Source organism: Acomys minous (genome assembly GCF_964271855.1).
Source record: "Acomys minous genome assembly, chromosome: 16".
Taxonomy (NCBI): Eukaryota; Metazoa; Chordata; class Mammalia; order Rodentia; family Muridae; genus Acomys; species Acomys minous.
In genome coordinates this window covers 65,868,125-65,887,983 of record NC_140498.1, presented here as the reverse complement: position 1 = coordinate 65,887,983, position 19,859 = coordinate 65,868,125, and the positions used below count along the sequence as shown (strand labels likewise).

The 19,859-nt window shown below is 48.1% G+C and overlaps 1 protein-coding gene across 1 annotated transcript; it reads right to left on the bottom strand.

The window, feature by feature from the left end:
• Positions 1-3,649: 3,649 nt before the first annotated feature.
• Positions 3,650-14,405, bottom strand: LOC311586691 (speedy protein E4A-like). The gene is made up of 7 exons (XM_084762821.1): positions 14,131-14,405; positions 12,531-12,749; positions 9,589-9,647; positions 8,982-9,067; positions 6,075-6,243; positions 5,782-5,884; positions 3,650-4,477 (listed from the first exon to the last, which is right to left on the bottom strand). Exons 1-6 carry the CDS (start codon positions 14,231-14,233, stop codon positions 5,825-5,827), a joined length of 696 nt encoding a protein of 231 aa, XP_084618947.1. The 5' UTR covers positions 14,234-14,405; the 3' UTR covers positions 3,650-4,477; positions 5,782-5,824.
• Between the last annotated feature and the right edge of the window lie 5,454 nt (positions 14,406-19,859).

Sequence of the window (19,859 nt, the reverse complement as noted above, 5' to 3'; positions counted from 1 at the left end):
AAAGCGAGACCAGGACAGCCGGGGCTGCACAGAGAAACCCTGTCAATATTTACAAAAGAGAAAAAAAAATTTCCAAAAAGCAATGAAGGCTTTTTGGGGGCCTTGTATAATTTTAGTAAGTAACTCAGACCTCTTTCCTGATCCCTCAACCTTATCCCAAGCATTTAAAGCTGTTAAATGACACGGTACCAAGGTATGCTCATCAAAGGCAAGCTGGCTTTGTAACCCATCATGTCGACCTTCACGTAGCAATTGACCCAGGGACACATCAGCACCTCGGTCTCTAGTTCATCGTTCTATGGTCCCCCGCTTCCTCTGTCCAACCATGTTCAACCATTGACAATGAGGACAAGTTTCCAATATTGCTGTTGCCAAAACTTTCCAGCCTTGGGGGATAATTCTGTTCTGAGTGGCCCGTGAATTTAATGTCTGCTTCACATAGCTGGGTGCCTACCATACAAAATGATCACTTCTTTAAATCTGCTCAAGTCTAATATTTCTACCGGAATCCACTTAACGTCCCCATGACCTTGGGGGTGACTGTCGGCTGCTGGTGGGTCTTGTATAGTAACTGGATAAACTAAGGTTGGTTTTCTGACAACCTTGGGCAACCCCTCTTCAGTTTCGCCGTGCGGTTGCTTGGTTGGCTCTTGTCTAAATCCCTCTGTGTCTAAGTATTTTTCTTTTTTTCATTTATAAGTCTTCCTAAGGTTTGTGTCTTTTTAATCCACTTTTCATAAATGGAACAAACCCCACTTTGGCTATTAAGGATAAAATATGAACAACCAGATGGGTAGTAATTATAACACATATTATATCAGTCTCAGGTAACTCATTTATCTCTTCATTTTCTGCTTCTATTTTGAAGCCATCTAAAGTAGCACCTTACAGGGTCCTAACACTCTGTGTTGTGATATTTCCATCCTTAACATGGGATTTTTTTCCCCTTTGTATGTTACTCAACTCTCTCCTTGAGGACTTTTCAGCTGTCTTACCAAATCTGACGGCTTCGCATTTGTCCGCAGCTGGTGTGATTTCTCTGCCCATGTGGTCATGCCACATGTTGGAGCACCAAATGTTGTTCTTAACAAAATCTCAATTGTTCTATTTTTACCAACAATGACTTGGGAGCAGATGTTTGGGTGGAAGCCTGCTAGCTCAGAGAGGCAGAGAAAACTCCCAGTTGACCTTCCTCCTCAGCCGACATCCCCAAAGGAATCCCCTCTTCCAGTCCTTCTCAAACAACTTCCTTCAAACTGAAGGTCCCTCCCTTCTACTTCCTGTGCATCTCTCTATTGGCCCTTCTGACTTCCTCCTCCCCTCTATGTTTTTTTTTCCCTTAATAATCCTATGTTCACTTCCTGTCAACTGGTTGCTTGCTGTGCCTCTTGACCTCTGGTTGCGTTTATAAATCATGAAGTTTATAATATTCAAGCAGGAAGCTCTTAGATTAAAGGTATGAGCTAAGGCTGAGCTACACCACAACCAAGAACATGTTTTTCCAGTAAATAACACAGTCTCAGGGTTCATGGTGTGATGAAATATCTTGCCACAGGATTTGGGTTGGATTGCTTGGGAAAAGTCCCAGGAATGTTCTCTGCCATGATGAGGGTGGTAACTACATGGTTGTAGTGATGAACGTCCCTGGCAAATAGTAGCTCACAGGAGAAAGGGTTTATGTTAATCCACAATTTCAGCTTACAGATACTGTCAGCAGGGAAGCTGAAGCAATAGGAAATTCAAGTGGCCGGCCACATCTCATCCACAGTCCATAAGTGGCCGGCCACATCTCATCCACAGTCCATAAGTGGCCAGTCACATCATATCCACAGTCCACAACAGAACTCAGTGCACGCATGCTCAGTTGCTTACTTGCTTGTGCTCAGCTGGGTTTTTGTTTTGTTTTGTTTTTTGTTTTTTTCATTCTTATATAGCTCAGAACACCCTGCCTGTGGAATACTGCCTCTCAGAAAGAGATGGGTCTTCCCACATCAATTAATCTAACTAAGGCAGTCTCCCACAGGCATACTCTCAGGCCAATCCAATGCAAACAGTCTCCCATTGAGACTCTCTTCCCAGCCGATTCTAGGTTGTGTTGATTTGACAATTAAAGCTAAACATAACAACAGTCACACAAATTTCCCAAACATTATCCAAATGAAGTGAATGCTGTTTTGGTATGGATAATACTTATACTTCTGTCCAGTTGATTTTTAAACATCTGTGCATGTGATATATGTGTATATTCTGTGTGTCTCTGTGTGTGTGTGTGTGTGTGTGTGTGTGTGTGTGTGTATGCAGGTTAATGTGTACAAAGTCAGGTGCATGCATGCCATGGCATGCCTGCAGGTCAGAGGGCAACCTCCAGGATGTGTCCTTGCCTCCCACCTTGCTAAAGACAGGCTTTCTTTGTTCCTTACCACCAATGACTCCAGGCCCGGGAGCTTCTGGGAATTCTGTTGCACAACAGGAACACCAGGGCTACCAACGTGTTTTTACTGTGCTCATCTTCACACAGGTTCTGTGGTTCCGACTGGTGAGACAGCTCAGCAGTTAAGAGCACTTCCTGACCTTGCAAAGGACCCGAATTTGATTCCAGCTCCAGGTGATCCAATGTCTTGTTCTGACTTGTGGGAGCACTGGTCACACATGGTGCACATACATATGTGTGTAGGCCAAGCACTCACACACACATAAGTTAAAGATAAACAAGTCTTTTAAAAGTAAAGTATAGCTGGGTTATGGTGCAAAACTTAAATCTCAGCACTCAGGAGGCAGAGGCAGGCTGATCTTCGAATTCAAAGCCAGTCTGGTCTACAGAGTGAGTTTCAGGACAGTCAGGGCTACACAGAGAAACTCTGCCTTCAAAAACAAAAACAAAAACAAAAATGTGTAGAAAAATTGAAGAAAAGACATGATGTCAACTTCTGCCCCTTCATGAGCAAGCACATGTGTACAAATGCAGTCACATGCACCTGTGTACACATCTACATGAAGACATACAAACAACAGTTATGACTGGTGGTCACTTGTGTACATCTTCTCTTCGCCCTTGTAGGAAAATTCAATCCTTTTTCTTCCTTAATTTCACTGATGTGACACACAATCACTCCAGGCAAATGGTATGCAAGAGGAAGGCATCTGAGGAATCATAGTACCAGGGATCAAGAGATTGCTCAATGGTTAGAACACTTGCCATGCCAGCAGCAAGCTGCTTTGAGGACCAGAGTTCAAATCCCCACACGCTGTAAATGCCAGGTGGGAATGGCAGCTCTTCTGTAATTCTGGCTCCCGGAAAGCAGGTATGAGGGCTGTGTGTGTCCTCCCCAGAATAAGCTGAAATTATTCAGTATATTGTGGAGCTCTGGGCTCAAGGGAGAAACTGCCTTAATGAATAAGGTAGAGAGCCATCAAAGAAAATACCAGAAATCAACCTCAAGCTCCCATCCCCCCCCCACACCTACATCCTTACATACACAGGGATGTGTGCGCAGGTGAACATGAAGGCATAGCGCGCGCGCGCACACACACACACACACACACACACACACACACACATACACAGAGGAAGAAAGAAAAAACAAAGCAGTGATAGTAACAGACACATACAGGACATGAAACACATTTCATCTTTATTATCTGTCCCCAGGGCAATGGCCTTGAAACCTGGCTTTTCTTTCAAACATATACTCGCTTTAAAGTCATATACGAACATATCCAGGCAGGTTAAAGTATCACAGGCCAATGTTCACGTTCAACAATGGAAACTACATATTAAATAAATAAAAATGTATATCCATAATGGCTTAGGGCTCTGATACCCAGATATAAGACAGATACATAAGTATAAAAGATTTTTAAAAAGGTAAAAATCCTCTATTGAGTGAAAATAGTTGTGTATAATATAAACATTATAAGAGTTATCATAAAATATAGAAGTGGCATGTTCTTAAAATTAGAACGATCACAAAATTATTTAATATGCTAATTATTCTGTAGTCAATATATAATAATATAGTAAGGTTTATTAATACTACAACAAAACTTGTTATTACAATTTTACAATAAAATCTGTGCTATCTTAAAGTTATTACAATTATATAAACCGAGTGCTATATTTTGAAGGGGGTTCCTCCACAATCTGAGCCCTGAGGCACTGCCTTTAAACAGCCTGCACGGAGGAGACCAATTATAGGAAACCACGGGGCCTTCAGCTGCTGCCTTGGGGGAGATGGGAAGTGAGGACATTTGGGAGAACATTTACATGGTGCCCCCCCCGGGGAGCCCTGATTTCCTAGGGCCCCTCCAGAGCTCCTACAAGAGTCCCAGCTCCCAGGAGCACAGCGTGGTGACGCCATCCCACTCCTTCTGGAACAGTGGGCTCAGATCCTAGGGTTCCTGGGGAAGGCAGGCCTCTCTCCTTTCCCCCTGGCAGTCCTTAGTGTTGGCATAGAGTGTCTCCCTCAGGCGCAGGGATCTGGAAGGAAGAGGGAGGCCGTGTCAGACTTCACACATGTAGTCCTCTAAACGTGAACAAGAGGAATGTCCAAAGTTAATCCTAGCTGGAGGTCGGAGCCCATGATGGGTGCAAACCTCTCTCTGACCCTCCTTTCCTTTGTCTGTTTACTCTGTGGTGCTGGGGTCACACTCTGGTGCCGACACATTGAGACCTTACGACGGAGCAACCCTAGCTCTTAACACTTGATTCTTTAAAAAAAATTTGTGTGTGTGCGCGCGCGCGCGCGCGCGTGTGTGTGTGTGTGTGTGTGTGTGTGTGTGTGTGCACGGTCACACAAGCACACGCACAGGCTTGCATGCATTTGTAGGTGACTGCAGAGGCAGAAGAGAACATCAGATCTCCTGGGAAAGGCTTTTAGCCTGTTGTAAGCTACCTACACATCATGGGTACTAGGAACCAAGTCCTGTTCTCTGAAAGGGCAGCAGGTGCTCTTAGACACCGTGCTATCTCCCCACCCCTGTAACCCTGATTCTTGATCTGAACCCCGAAGCTGTCTTGTTCAACTGTGATTCTCCACCTCGACCCCCTCAGTCATCTCATCTGTCTACGGTCAGATCGGCTTTACAGCGGTCAGCCGAACTCCCCACTTTCAGAATGTGGCTGTGAACTATTTCACACCTCGCTCCTCCTCATCAGTTGCTTAAACCCTGAACTTTCAGGCATGCTGTACACATCAACACCACGTTGACAGCTTGACCCATGAGCCTCTGTGCCTAGTGCTGAGCCTAACCTCGGAAGAGGCACTATCATCCTTTCTCTGGAACTTGGCCAGGAACACGGGATGAAAACCAAATATTTGTTTCATCTTCCACCCAACTCTGTAACTATAATTGTTGATTGAAACTGCACCCCCCCCCTCCGGCAGCTAGCAAAATGGCTTTCAGAGGGCAAAAGATGCTTTGGCATATGCCTGGTAACCTGCTTGGGGTGGAAAGATTTCTATTCAGTTTCAGTCCTTGTAACAGCCTGCCCTTCTCTCTCCCTCTCTCTCCCTCTCTCTCCCTCTCTCTCCCTCTCTCTCTCCCTCTCTCTCTCTTCTCTCTCTCTCTCTCCCTTCCTCTCTCCCCGCCCCTCGCCCTCTCCACCCTATCTGTCTGTCTGTCTGTCTGTATCAGTGATGGGACTGATCCAGCTATGCCAATGGCCGGGCTGTCCCAAAGGATAGAGGTGAGTATGGGACGAGGGTGAGTTAACTGGGGGCTCAGTGGCTTTTCTAATTAGACTACAGACAGGAGCCCAGACCTCAGAGAACACCACCCTACCTTCATCAGGCCGATGACCTCGGGCCTCCGTGGTTCTAGGGTTCTAGGTCAGCTTAGTTCGATCTCGCGACCACACCCACAAGTCCGGGTTGTAAGCCTGGATCTGGAGAGTGAATCAGTTCCCTGAGCGATGTCACGCACGCCCTCACCCCGGGGCCAGCCTGTACTCTCGCTGTTTAGCCTCAAGCTTTCCCATTCCCCGATCCTACCTCCCGCAGTCAACCTCATCCCTCTGTCTGTCTGTCTGTCTGTCCAGCCTGTCCCTCTGTCCCCCATGTCCCGCCCACACACACCTCTTCACACTCCTCCCGGGACACCCAGATCCTCCAGTGCATGGAGCGAATGAGCTGGAACCGCAATCTGTGGAACAAGGGGCGCTGGGCGTAGCTCTTCCCGTAGAGGAAGTAAAACATGTCTTGTTTAGGGGCCTGGTTGTCCTCCTCCATGTCACTGGCCAGGTACCTGCGGAAGGAACCAGGGTTGTGAGTGGCTCAAGCCAGGAGGACCCAGGAGAAGGGCCATGGAGCCATCTCAGCCTGAGAGCACCTCAGCTGGAAACAGATGAGGACAAGCCACAGGCAGAGGTACCTCTGCCATTGTCACTGTGAGCGGACTGCACCTTTTCCATCCTCTCCCTTCCCTGGACTTGCGCTGTGTGCACACATCCATGTCTAGCCTCCGGGAGAAGCACCCCAAAGTCCAGCCTGACCCCGCTTGTCTCCCCTACTGTGGTGGTTTGAAAGAAAATGGTCCCAAATAGACTCAGAGAGAGTGGCACTATTAGGAGATGTGGCCTTGTTGGAGGTAGTGTGTCACTGGTGCAGGGGATGGGGGATGGGGGGGAGGGGGAGGGAGGGGAGAGGGGAGAGGCGGGCTTTGAGGTCTCAGAAGCTCAAGCCAGGCCAGTGGCTCACTGTCTCTTTCTGCTGTCTACCAATCCAGGTGTAGAACTCTCAGCTACCCCCTCCTGCACCGTGTCCGCCTGCAGGCTGCCCTGCTTCCCGCCATGATGAGAACGGGCTAAACCTCTGACCTGTAAGCCAGCCCCAGTGTAACGCTTTCCTCGAGAAGAGTTGCTGTGGCCATGGTGTCTCTACACAGCAGTGGGACCCTAGGGCATCCACTCCTTCTCTCCTTAATGCTCAGCAAATATTTCTGAGACCTCTCTCAGAGTCACCTCGTATTTTGTGACACTTAAGGGTGTGCTTTGGAGGATGTGTTGAATAAATCACTGAATGAATTAGTAAGTGAGTGAAAAGGATAGATGAAGGCATATGCGACGCTGGCTACTTCCTTGCCTGGGTACTGTGGCAGACCTTCCTGACAAATAAAACAGAATGGAAGGTTCCCAAGAATAACCGGGTATTTGACGAGATCCTGCCTTCAAGTGTCCACTATCATGGGACTGGGGGAAGGGAGAAGAGACCAGAGGCTAATTTCACTTACACTGTGTGTGTGTGTGTGTGAGTGTGTGTGTGTGTGTGTGTGTGTGTGTGTGTGTGTGTACATGTGGAAGTGTAGGAAGATGATGACATCAGACACCCCATGAATTGGAGTCTGTTTTCTTGAACAGTGTACTTTGTTAACTCCCGAGCTGTCTTGCCAGTTCCTTACACATACTTTTCTTATTTTTATTTTTTATTGTTTGGGTTTTCGAGACAGGGTTTCTCTGTGTAGCCCTGGCTGTCCTGGACTCACTTTGTAGACCAGGCTGGCCTTGAACTCACAGAGATCCACCTGCCTCTGCCTTCAGAGTGCTGGGATGAAAGGCATGTGCCACCACGCCTGGCACTTTTTTATTTTTTATTAGGTCTGTGCATATGTGGGGATGCTGCAGTGTTGGGAGGGCCCGATCTGGATCTGGTGAACTGAACTCCAGTCCTCTGCAAGGTTGCCGTGAGCTCTTAGCCCCCGAGCCGTCTCTCTAGTCCCCAAACATCCCATTGTGACAGAATTTCAGTACAGTTCTGCTGAAGGCAAAAGCTGGTGGATCAAACAGGCCAGACAAAAAGTTTTGCTCATTTTCAGGTTGATTTGCAGCACCTCGCTATGTCGCTGCGGTGTTCCTTAGAACCCCTGCCTCAAGAAATCCTCCTGTCTCAGCTTCTTGAGTATTTTGGCTATATAGAGGCTCCACCTTGTCCTGCTAGATTTCAGAGAATGAACTAATTCTAAGGAGAGGTGTTTGGCTTCGTGCACACGCGTGTGAAACACCTACACAGGGTAAATATGGAGGGCCTAGCACTGGAAGGAGCCGAGAAGGGAGGGACTATCAGGTGAGGCTCAGTTTGCTTGGAGAGGACCTCAAAAGATGGCTGAGTTCCCACTGGGAACTCCAGCTTTACCTGCCGACTTGCCACAACCTAGGGTTGCCACAGAAGGATCCAGAAATCGTGAAGGAGGGGACACAGCCACATTTTGGTGCTTGGGGACAGAATTGAGTCTCTACGAAGGACTGCTTTTCCTGGTTTTATTCTGCTCATCCTTGAGTCTGTGAGTGTGGTGTGTGTGTGTGGGGGGGGGGTGTATATGTACAATTGAGCGTGTTACACAATTGAGCATGTTACACAACTGAGCATGTTACACAATTGAGCACGTTGAGAGTAGCCAAAAGTCAACCCTGAGTTTTTCCCCCAGGAGCAGACCACTTTGTTTCATGTGACAGTCTCTCGCTGGGACCTCAGTCTTAGCAGTTAGGCTATGGGGTCTGCTCTGAACCCCAAATGATCATCCTTTCCTTGGCCCCCTAGCTGTGGAACTGCAAGCACCTGGTCCACCTTCTCCGCGTGGATGCTAAGAATCTGAACCCAAGTCTTCACGCATGTGCGGCAAGCATTTTACTAGCTCTCCAGCTCTTGTTAAATCTCTGGCTGATATTATCTAGTTTTCTTTTCTTTTTTTGGTTTTTTATTTGTTTGTTTGTTTGTTTTTCAAGACAGGGTTTCTCTGTGTAGCCTTGGCTATCCTGGACTCTTCGTAGACCAGGCTGGCCTCGAACTCACAGAGATCCACCTGCCTCTGCCTCTCCAAGTGCTGGGATTATAGGCGTGCACCATTGCAACCGGCTGCTAGTTGTCTTTAATAAAAAAACAGCTCAAAGGCATGTATGCTTCAAGGACAGGCCAGGGGCCCACTTTTTGTTACCCCCCCACACCCAGGGCAGGGCAAAGTGAGGAACAAGAGGAGACAAAAATACTCACAGAGCCAGGAAGAAGTGAATTGGCCTATACTGCCAGGAGAAGAGCCCAGCACGGCTGAAGTAAGCTATGACCATAGACAGGAGGTACTGATGGAGAGAGGGGACAGGAAGGGAGAGGTCACACCCTGGAGAGGAGGAATAAGGGACAGAGGAAAGGGGGGAGGGTGATGACATGGGTACAAAGGTCAGAGCGGGTGGGATGGAAGGGTGCTTGCAGGTCAGCCAGGGCAGGGGGAGGAGGTCTTGTCACCTCAGCATGGCTGGCTGTGGGTCAGTTCTGAGGGAGGGTTGATGACGACGGGGGACAAGGAGGTCATTGCCCAGCTGGAGCAAAGGGTTCCAGAGAGCTGTGGGGAGAGGAGGCAATTCCCAGAGTAAGATGGTGGCCTTGGGCTTAGATCCCAAGGACCCCAGTGAGGCGGGAGCCTCCTGCCCACTCTGTAAGACGCTGCCAGGCGCTGAAGAGAGACATTGGCAGGACATCAAGGGCCAGGATGGTGTGGCTTCAGGTGGATCCATTGAGGAACAGAGGACTGTGGGTCGGTGAGGTCCCTCCCCAGGCAGGACAGGAGCAGTAGCAGGAGCCAGCTCAGGGCAGGGCTCCTCACCTTGTCAGACACTTGCAGTGTCTTGTCCCAGGCCAGGAATTTTTTCACTGCTGGATCCTCTGTGAACAAAAGCACACCTGTTACAGTGAGAGCCGGAACAGCTTGGGAGAGAACAAGAGAACCGCCTTGGTGGGAAAGGATTCAATCCAGGACCAGTGGGAGACTGATACACTGTATCCTTGGAAGCTAGTCTTTTTTTTTTTTTTTTTTTAAGATTTATTTATTATGTATACAATGTTCCGCATGCATATGTGTCTGCCTGCCAGAAGGGGGCAGCAGATCTCATTATAGATGGTTGTGAGCCACCATGTGGTTGCTTGCTGGGAGTTGAACTCAGGACCTCTGAACCTCTTAACCTCTGCTGAGCCATCTCTGCAGCCCCATGTGATCTATTTGTAAGAATCTGGTTACTGGTTATCTAGGGTTGGAGGAATTAGCTTCAGCTGATACAAGATCAATGTCACTGTGTTGTAATCTTCTGTTCCTAGGGTCAGCACACAGAAACCGAGACCCCGGGAGAAGAAAGGCTGTATCTCAAGCTGGCAGCAGACCATGGTACTGTGTAAGATCTCCCACGTGGTAGCGGGGTTGAGGACACCAGGAGAACACGGCCCACAGAATCAACTAAGTTGAGCTCAAAGGGGATCACAGAGACCGAAGGAGCCCGCGTCAGCCTCTGCTAGGTCTTCTGCATATACGTTATGGCTGTTAGGTTGGTGTTTTCTGGGCCTCTTAATAGTGAGAGTAGGGTGTTTCTGATTGTTTTGCCTGTTCCTTGGACCGCTTTCCTCCTACTGGGTTGCCTCGTCCAGCGGATATGAGGACAAGTGCCTAGTCTAATTGTAACTTGTTATCCCGCGTTCCGTTGGTATCCCTGGGGAGCCTGCTCTTTTTCTGAAGGAAAACAGAGGAGTCCATCTGGTGGATAAGGGAGTTGGGGGACAGGACTGGGAGGAGGGGAAGGAGGGGGAAACTGAGGTCAGGATGTCTTTTACGAGAGAGAGAGAGAAAAAAAAGATTTCCCACATTGTACTGATTTCAATGGCGTGAAAGCTGCAGAAATGAAGGGCGTTGGGGAGACGCTGAGTCTGTGTGCCACGAAGCAGGCTCAGCGTCCTCTGCACTCAGAGGAGTGGCCAAGGGTGGCCATTGATGATGAAGCTGCAGACCCCATTGCAGTAGAGATCCCAGGATACTGGTCATGTTAGGACCAGGTCATGACCAACGAGGACAGTGGCAGGGGTGGGGACCTGAGCCTACGAGACAAGCTGTGTGTGGCACAGAGGAGAGAGCTGGAAAAGTGGGACTGCTCCAGCCCTGTAAGGCTGTGAGGTTATGAATGAATTCCAGATGTCAGACACTGAGCTATGGGATTTTATCTATACTGCTGGGTTTTGTTTTCCTTTCCTCCTTCCCCTCCCCCTCCTCCTCTTCCCCTTCCCCCCTCCCCCTCCCCCTCCTCTCTTCCTCCTCCTCCTCCTCCTCCTTCTTCTTTTTTTTTTGAGACAGGGTTTCTCTGTGTAGTCCTGGCTACTGTCCTGGACTCACTTTGTAGGCCAGGGTGGCCTCGAATGCACAGAGGATTCGCCTGCCTCTGCTGGGATTAAAGACGGTGCGCCACCACTGCCCCGGCTGAGACTCTGGTTATTTTCAAGCATTAGAGCATTAGAATTTTCATAAACCCATGAGACTTTTAAAGTTATCCACTATTTATATTATATTAACATAAGATCTTGGGGTCAAACAGGCAAGGCAAGGGTAAGCCTTAAGGTGAGATGTTTGTTTATAGACCGTGTTGATAAAAGGAGTCTTCTAGTCAGCTTCTGTTCGAAAGTCGAGAGTTACCTATAGGAATCTCAATCAGATTGACCCTTGCGTGTGTTTCCGGGAAATTTTATGATCACCAATTTACACAGGAGGCCCCAGCCCACTGTGGGCGGTACCAATCCTGAGTAGGTGGTCTTGCCAGCTGAGCAGAAGCCAGGAGCAAGCAGCTTTCCTCCAGGGCTTCTGCTTTTCCGGCTCGAGCTCCCGCCCAGTTGACCTCAAGGGTGGATTGCGACATGGAAGTGTAGGCCAAAATAAATCCTCTCCTCCCCTATGGAAATTACGGAAAGGAAACTGGGAAGGCACCACAGTTAGCTGCAGGAGAATAACGGAGAGAGGAACGGGGTAGTGGCCTCATCTGGGAGACTCTAGAGAGGAGATACCGAGTGAACTTCAGAATATAGTGGCAAGCATGCCACACTCAAGATGTCATTTACGGGGTGGGCGTGGTGGCACAGGCCTTTAATCCCAGCACTCGGGAGGCAGAGGCAGGTGGATCGCTGTGAGTTCGAGGCCAGCCTGGTCTGCAAAGCAAGTCCAGGATAGCCAAGGCTACACAGAGAAACCCTGTTTCAAAAAAAAAAAAAGAAAGAAAGATGGAGCTGGGCATGGTGGCACACCCCTTTAATCCCAGCACTCAGGAGGCAGGGGCAGGCAGATTGCTGTGAGTTCGAGGCCAGCCTGGTCTACAAAGTGAGTCCAGGACAGCCAAGGCTACACAGGGACACCCTGTCTCGGAAATCCCCCTCCCTCAAAAAAAGAAAGAAAGAAATAGATAATTGCATGTGGCTCTGGGATTATTTCAGAATCATGATGTCACATGAAGCTTTGAACATGACTGTGTTGCCCTTGTGTGGGTGAGACACCCCAGCTCAGCAAAGTCAGAGCTAAGTTACAGCGGGGCGCGGGGAGCACCAAGCTTGCTCACCTCCATGTGGAGCTACGTCAGCTCTAGCCTAAGGCTCTGCCACCTATGTGTCCCTAAGAATCCACGGAACATAAGTCCTCCAGACTGACAGAGGGTAGGGCTGTGAGGGTGGCTTTTCCGCAGGGAAGGGGGTTGACTGCAAGTTTCCTCTTTTGCTTAAGGCGGGAGCCGTGCAGGTGTCTCTTACCCAGCAGCTTGGTGAAGACCTTGTGGTGTTCAGGCCTCACTGTAGGCACGCGCCGCCTCTTCAGCTTCATCTTGAGCCCGCACAGCATTTCCACTGACCACACTGGCTCAGGTTCAGGGTCCAGGAGCTCTGCCAGGTCATCCTCAGAATCCGAGGACAAGTCCCTCTTCCTCTGTGGGCTGGTGGATGGAGGCTGGGGGCTGGCCTCCACTCTTGGTCCTAAATGAAGAAAGCCCACTCCAGTGTGAGGTTCAGGCTCTGATGATCTCAGCCCTGACCCCACAGTACCCCAAACACCCCAAACCTCTTCAGTTGTTGCCTTTCCCCAGACTGCCATGCCATTTCCCCCTGTTCTGATATCTATCGGTCCCCTCCCTTTGTCCCTGATCTCTCTCCCTCTTCCTCAAGATTCTTCCTCATTAGAGACACATTGTCCCCATAAGAGGAAGTCTCTTCTTTTGTCCCCTCTTCTCTGTCCTGTCTTTGAGTCTTGATGCCCAACCCCTTTCCTTGTTCTGCAGGTTTTGAGTCCATGTGACATCTGAATTTGACTTCCCGTCCTCCCTGCCTCCAACCCTGCAACCCGGGCCCTCCTTCCTTCCTTCAGTCCCCTTGCTCCTTACCGTCACCTTCTCACGTGTCTTCTCACCCAGTCCCCTCACCTGGTGATCCTGAGATCTCCCCATCCACCACCACCCCAGGTGAGGGCCTGGTGATACCAAGCTGAGGGCTCTCTGCTCCCCAGAACACAGTGACAGTTGGCCAGCAGTCACAATTCTCTCAAGCTGTATCCCCCCTTCTACAAACCCCAGACCCTGATCCACCCTGCCCTCCTCCTTGACTCTGGCTGAATCCACACCTGATGTCCCTTCCCCCATTCTAGGGAGAAGTCAGGAGGGGGTGAAAGCTCCAAGAAGACGCTGTTGTCCACCCAGCTGCCTGCCACCATGGAGTGTGTCTCCTCCAATCAGGAGGAGCGGACACCTGTGATGTCATCAGCCTTCCAATCTGGCAACCAGTTTGAAATAAAACATGTGTAACTGACAGGTTGATGTATGTGTCTGTTCTAAGGATTCAGGATCAGCCTGTCTCCTACACTCATCCCATCCCTAGAACCATCCTGCATGTCTGGACATTTCTCAGTGTATGTACTAGGGGCTGCATGCTCTTTACAGATTCTCCTTTCCTCTGTGCACTCCAGTTTGAAATCTCAGTTTCTTCCCCAATTATACACTATTTCTCCATTTGAATTTTTTAAAAAAGAATTTTTAAAAATTTAAGTAATTTATTTTTATATTTTTGAGACAGTGTTTCTCTTGTCTATCTCTACTGTCCTGGCACTTGCTCTGAATACCCAGGCTAGCCTCAAACTAAGAAATCTGCCTGTCTCTGCCTCCTGAGAAACCCTTTTTATTATCCTTTATTCCCATTCCATTGCTCTTTAAGTTTTCTAGGCCACATGACATCCACATGCCATCACCCGTTGTCTCCTTCTCCAGTCTTTGGCATCCAGGGCTCCTCCTTCCTTTCTTCCTTCCTTCCTTCCTTCCTTCCTTCTTTTATGCCCTTCCTCCTTCCTGCCACCCGCCTATAACCTCACCTGAAAGTCCTGTGATGTCTTCATCCAGCACAGGTGAGGCCACTGTGGTGCTCAGCTGGGGACACTGTTCCTCATACTGTGAGGATGCTTCACCCGAAGCCATAGCTGTCTTGGACCTTTCCTTTCCTCCTTCAAATTCAAGACGCGTGTCTATTCTACCTTCTTCCTGGACTCTAGATGAACCCACTCCTGGTTCTCCTGGCCGCAGCCGAGGGAGAAGTCTGTTGTGGAGGAGAGCACTGAGAAATTGTTTGCCCACTGTGCTGCCTAGCTCCACAGAGTTCGGCCCTTCCAATCAGGAGGGGCGGAAGCCTATGAGGTCATCAGCCTTCCAACCTGGCAACCGGTTTGAAAGACAACACGTGTAACTGATGGGTCGATGTGTTCTGAGGATGGGTGTGCAGGTTTGCGTAGTGAGAATTTTGGAATTTTTTTTTGTTTCTTTAAATAAACACAGCAACATTAGGAGACTCTGTTTTCGTCTTAACCCCAGGTGCGGGGAGCCGGTTCACAGTAGGCAACTATGATTTGCCTCGTGCTCTAGCAGAGGCGTGATTTGGCCAGCAGCAGATAGTTTCTGGGAGTGTGTGACGTTTGGAATTCTGGGAAAATTTCAGAGGCTATGTAAATGCTAGACCCCCCAATAGGTGGGTTGCTGGTTGGACGTTGGATGCTTGTGGTTGTGGTTTGCTAATTGGTCACATGCAAAGAAATCCAGGAGAAGAAGACATCAGATACCCTGATGGCAAAGATCAAACACTCCCCAAGGAGCTCGAAGCCCCAGCCAGCAAGAAGTAGTTTAAGGATAATGTTGCCCCATTCACTTTTATCCCGTCCTCCCCCCCCCCCCCCCCCGCTTCTATCTGGTGTTAGGAGGTTGAAAGGGTAGAAGAAAGGGAGGGTGAAGATGGGTGGAAGAAAGAAGGACCCACAAAGTAGCTGTCTATAGGTTTGGAAATCTACACCTGAAGAATGCAAATGCAATGGGGAATTCTAAAGAAAGCAAAAGCACTGTGGAGGAACACAACAGGATAGAGTTTGTGAGGGACTTGTGAGGACGTGGTAGAGATCTGACACGGCAGGGCACCATCAGGCTAAAGGGGCTTGTCTGAGGGCACCTCTGAACCAGTGCTCCTGCCTGGGGCTACCCGGAGTTGCAGTGTCCATACGAACAGGAAGACCTCAGAGGGAAGTTGAGGCTGGCCTTTGACCCCTAGCATCTCCACCTCTTGCTATGCCTGGCCCTCTAACCTTTCCATCTGTCCTGTGGTGAATAACGGTCTTTAACCCTAGAAGAGTTCTTCGAGTTCTATGACTCCTACAAATCTCGTGAGGCCCCTCGCTGCCGTTAGCAGTGGATTTTTTTTTTTTTTTTTTGGCTGCTGGGGCTCACAACAGAGTCTCGAGATTCAAGCCTACTCTTTCAGCTGATCAAGTTTATAAAGAGGTGCAATTATATAAAGTAACAATCTCTGGGTTCAGACCCCTGGGTGAGAGGCTAGTCCTGAGGCTCAGTGACTAAGCGAGTGTTTTCCAAGCCATGGAGGAGAGGGTGGTCCTGGGTCCCCCCTAGCAGGAGCTGATGTTCAGTGTCTATCCGACTTCCTGTGATTAAATATCCTGATACAAAGGCAACTAAGTGAAGAAAGGGATTTATTTCAGTTTATAAATCCAGGGTGCTGTCCATCCTTGTGGAGAAGTCAAGGCGGGGTCAGACAGCTAGCGTCAAAAATCACATCTGCAGAGAGCAACAGATGCACGTTTACTCACTCATCCCCATGTGCTCAGCTTTCCTTTACTCTTTTTTTCTTTTGTAGATTTATTTATTATGTATACAGTATTCTGCCTGCATGTATACCCACACACCAGAAGAGGGCACCAGATCCATTATAGATGGTTGTGAGCCACCACATGGTTGCTGGGAATTGAACTCAGGACCTTTGGTTTGTTTGTTTTGTTCTTTTTCTTTTTTTCTTTTTTCTTTTTTTGAGACAGGGTTTCTCTGCTTACTTTGGCTATCCTGTACTTGTAGGTCAGACTGGTCTTGAACTCACTGCGATCTACCTGCTTCTACCTCCCAAGGGCTGGGATTACAGGTGTATGCCACCACACCTTTTTGTTTTTTTTTTTTAAAGATTTATTTATTTATTTATTTATTTATTTATTTATACTATGTTCTGCCTGCATGTGAACTTGCACGCCAGGCCAGAAGAGGGCACCAGATCTCAGTATGGGTGGTTGTGAGCCACATGTGGTTGCTGGGAATTGAACTCAGGACCTTTGGAAGAGCAGACAGGGCTTTTAAACCACTGAGCCATCTCTCCAGCCCCCTCTTTTGTATTTTTAAGACAGGGTTTATCTGTGTAGCCTTGGCTGTCCTAGACTTGCTTTGTAGACCAGGCTGGCCTCGAACTCACAGAGATCCACCTGCCTCTGCCTCCCGAGTGCCACCATGCTCAGAGGAACTCAGGGCCATTGGAAGAGCAGACAGTGCTCTTAACCTCTGAGTCATCTCCCCAGGCCCTTGATTCCTGTACTGGGTTCTGAATCCCCTTCCTCGGGAATGGTACCACCCATAGTGGGCTGGTTCTTCTCACATCAATTAACTTAATTAAGGTGCTCTCACAGACCCGCCCACAGGACCATCCACTCATTGAAACTCTCTTCCCAAACGATTCTAGATTGTGCCACGTTGACAATTAACGCAAAACCAACCACTGGAGTAATCCAGGAAGGCACCCCAGTGTAGGGAACAGGACAAAGGACCAGAAAGAATCAAAGTACCAAGGACGCCCAGTCACAGATCAAGTACAGTCATTGTTCGGTTGGAAGGTGCAACTAGTAGTCAGAGGACCCAGTTGATGCCACTTTATCTGTCTTTACTGGTGGTTTACAGGATAGTCAGCCATAGTCCCCACCCTCTGCCTGATGTGGTCATACAGTATACATGATACACAAACGTCCATTGACATTTGGAGCCCAGTCATGATGCTTCGGCTTTTGCTCCACCTGTTGAGAATTTAAGAATAGGATGTGCTGAACAGCAGCAAATGCTGGGCAGGACATCCCCAGCGACATAATTGTTTTACACACACACCATATATGTTATGATTAATAAAAAGAAAATAAGATGATCAGATAATAAAATGCTGCTTATCTTTAAAAATCACTTGAGGAAAAAAATGGCTATAATTGACTTCTGCTATGAAAAGCCACCTGGTAAATATTTTAGATTGTCTTAAATGCTGAAGTACAGTGTTGTTCTGAGGGGCTTTTTACAAGGATAGCAGAGAACTGTACAGGTGTATAGTTAGCTGTAGTTCTCACGGAAATGAACTTGCCACTTGATGTTGTGTCTTCTCCCGTTTACTTACGTGGACTAGCAATTTGACCTGTTAAACAGGACTCGTTCACTTCAAGAAACTACGGTTGTATACACCCGGAGGCGTCTGTTAATTCGGCTCCTTTTTTTGAGTGGGTTTTGGCACAGCAGAGCTAAATCTTTGTGGCCCACTTGAATGACTGACTTAATAATGTTGACATGGATACTGTATTTAGTGAAATGTCAGATAAAAACACCTGGCTGAATAATGCGGGGCTTTTTTTTTTTATTAAAGGGATGGGAAAGAACACATGAATCTAATAATAAAGGATCATGAGCTGCAAAAAATAAATAAATAATAAGATTACAGGCAACAGATATTATGCTGTAGAGGAGTTTATTAAATAAGCATGGGGGGAGAAGGAAAGAGGGGAGGGGCACCCCAGAGAGCTAGAGGGACAGAGACAGGAAGAGTGAGAAGAAGAGAGAGGAAGAGGAAGAGGAGTAAGAGTCAGAGAGAGGCGGGAAAGAGGGAGGGGGAGAGAGAGACCTCGTAGAGGGTCTGTTCTTTTCTATAGCCCTGGGCAGGGCCACGCCCCCATGGAAGGTAGGCAATGACATCACAGGTAGGCAGACTGAAGCAGAATCCTAACAACACATGTTTTCCTAATATTCAAAAAAGTCTCACTGAGGGTCAGCAAGGTGCCATGTAAGCCCAACAACTTGACTTCAATTCCCAGAACCCAGAGTGGAAGGAAAGAACTAACTCCCAAAAGTTGTCCTCTGATCTCCCGTGTCTGCCCTGTACACACCAATATAAAACAACAACAATAATAAATTGACTTAAAAAAATAAAGCTACCAGCCGGGCGCACACCTTTAGTCCCAGCACTCGGGAGGCAGAGGCAGGCGGATCGCTGTGAGTTCGAGGCCAGCCTGGTCTACAAAGTGAGTCTAGGACAGCCAAGGCTAACATAGACAGACCCTGTCTCGAAAAACCAAAAAAAAAAAAAAAAAAAAAAAGCTACCGTGGAAACCAATATAAACACATCTGAAAGTCACATGGTCTTAAAGACGGGAAAAATGAAAATCTCCCAAACTCCAGCACATTTCCCTCAGTTGGTGTCTGTGTGTGTTAGACAACTACCTGGGTAACTTAGGGAGACACCTCAAAAAAAGAAAGAATACACACACACACACACACACACACACACACACACACACACACCAGCTCTATGTAGCTTAGTGGTGAAGTGCGTAGCATGCACAAGGCTCTATATAGAGCCTAGGTCGGCAGGGACCGGTTGAGTCTCTCCTTGCCTTCTCAGTTCCTATCTGAGCATCATAGAAGGCTCTCAGCCTGCTGGTCTGTCTGTCTGTCTGTCCACATCAAAATCTTTTCTTAATACAAAAATTATATACGTTTGAAATGTCCTCATTTGCAAGCATGGGATTCCATTTCTGAAGGACCTGAGTCCCCTCCGTGCAATGTAAGCTTCCAGGAAGAGAGCGTTCAGATGTCCCTGTCACCTGGGGAGCTTAGTCCAGCCCCCCTCCTTCAGAGACATAACTACCTGCTTGTCACAGGGATGTGGGACCTTTTGCTTCTTGAGATAAGAACCAGCTCCGATGGGCACCTCGGTTACCAGGTGAGGTCAGGACGGGAAGAGAAGGTGCAGCCAGCTTTGCAGTGCAGTGCTTCCAAGGAGGAGAGGGTCACCCTTTCTCCTGAGACCACGTGCTCCCTGCAGCATCTTCGGGCCGTAAGTGATGCTTCTGTCTCCTGCGGGCTCTGCAGTGGTACCATGGTTCACCTGTGATGGATACCAGAGGTTGACTGAGGGCCTCGTTCATGTTGAAACTTGTTTTCTGTAATCATGTAGGTTTTTTGTTTTGTTTTGTTTTTGTTTTTGTTTTGTGTGTGTGTGTGTGTGTGTGTGTGTGTGTGTGTGTGTGTGTGTTTCCCATTGGTGGCTTTTGTTTAGTGTCTATCAGCTTTGGAAACCGATAGGACAATAGCACTGTGGCTTTATTAGGGAGGGCAGGTGGGATTTGAGAAATCTTTGAGCATAGGGTACCATGTTTGAACACTGTCATTGTCGCCTGACTCCAAACATCGAGTTTGAGAAGTCGTCTTACAGGCACCTGTTTCCTCTTTTCTGTGTGTACATTCTGGTTGCTTGCAGAATTTTTATGCATTTTGTTGTGTGATCCAGAAATTCCACTACGTTTGTCTTCTTTCTTTGGAAAAGAGTTGCTGGGACATTTCTTGTACGTAAGTGTTTGATGGAAACTTCTAGCGCTTCGGCTAACAGAGAACGAAGGACAGTTTTCTTTCCTTTCATAGGTTAGACTCTACTTCCTACCTAAAAGCGTCAGGCCAGGAGAATTCTCCATAGCTGGAAATA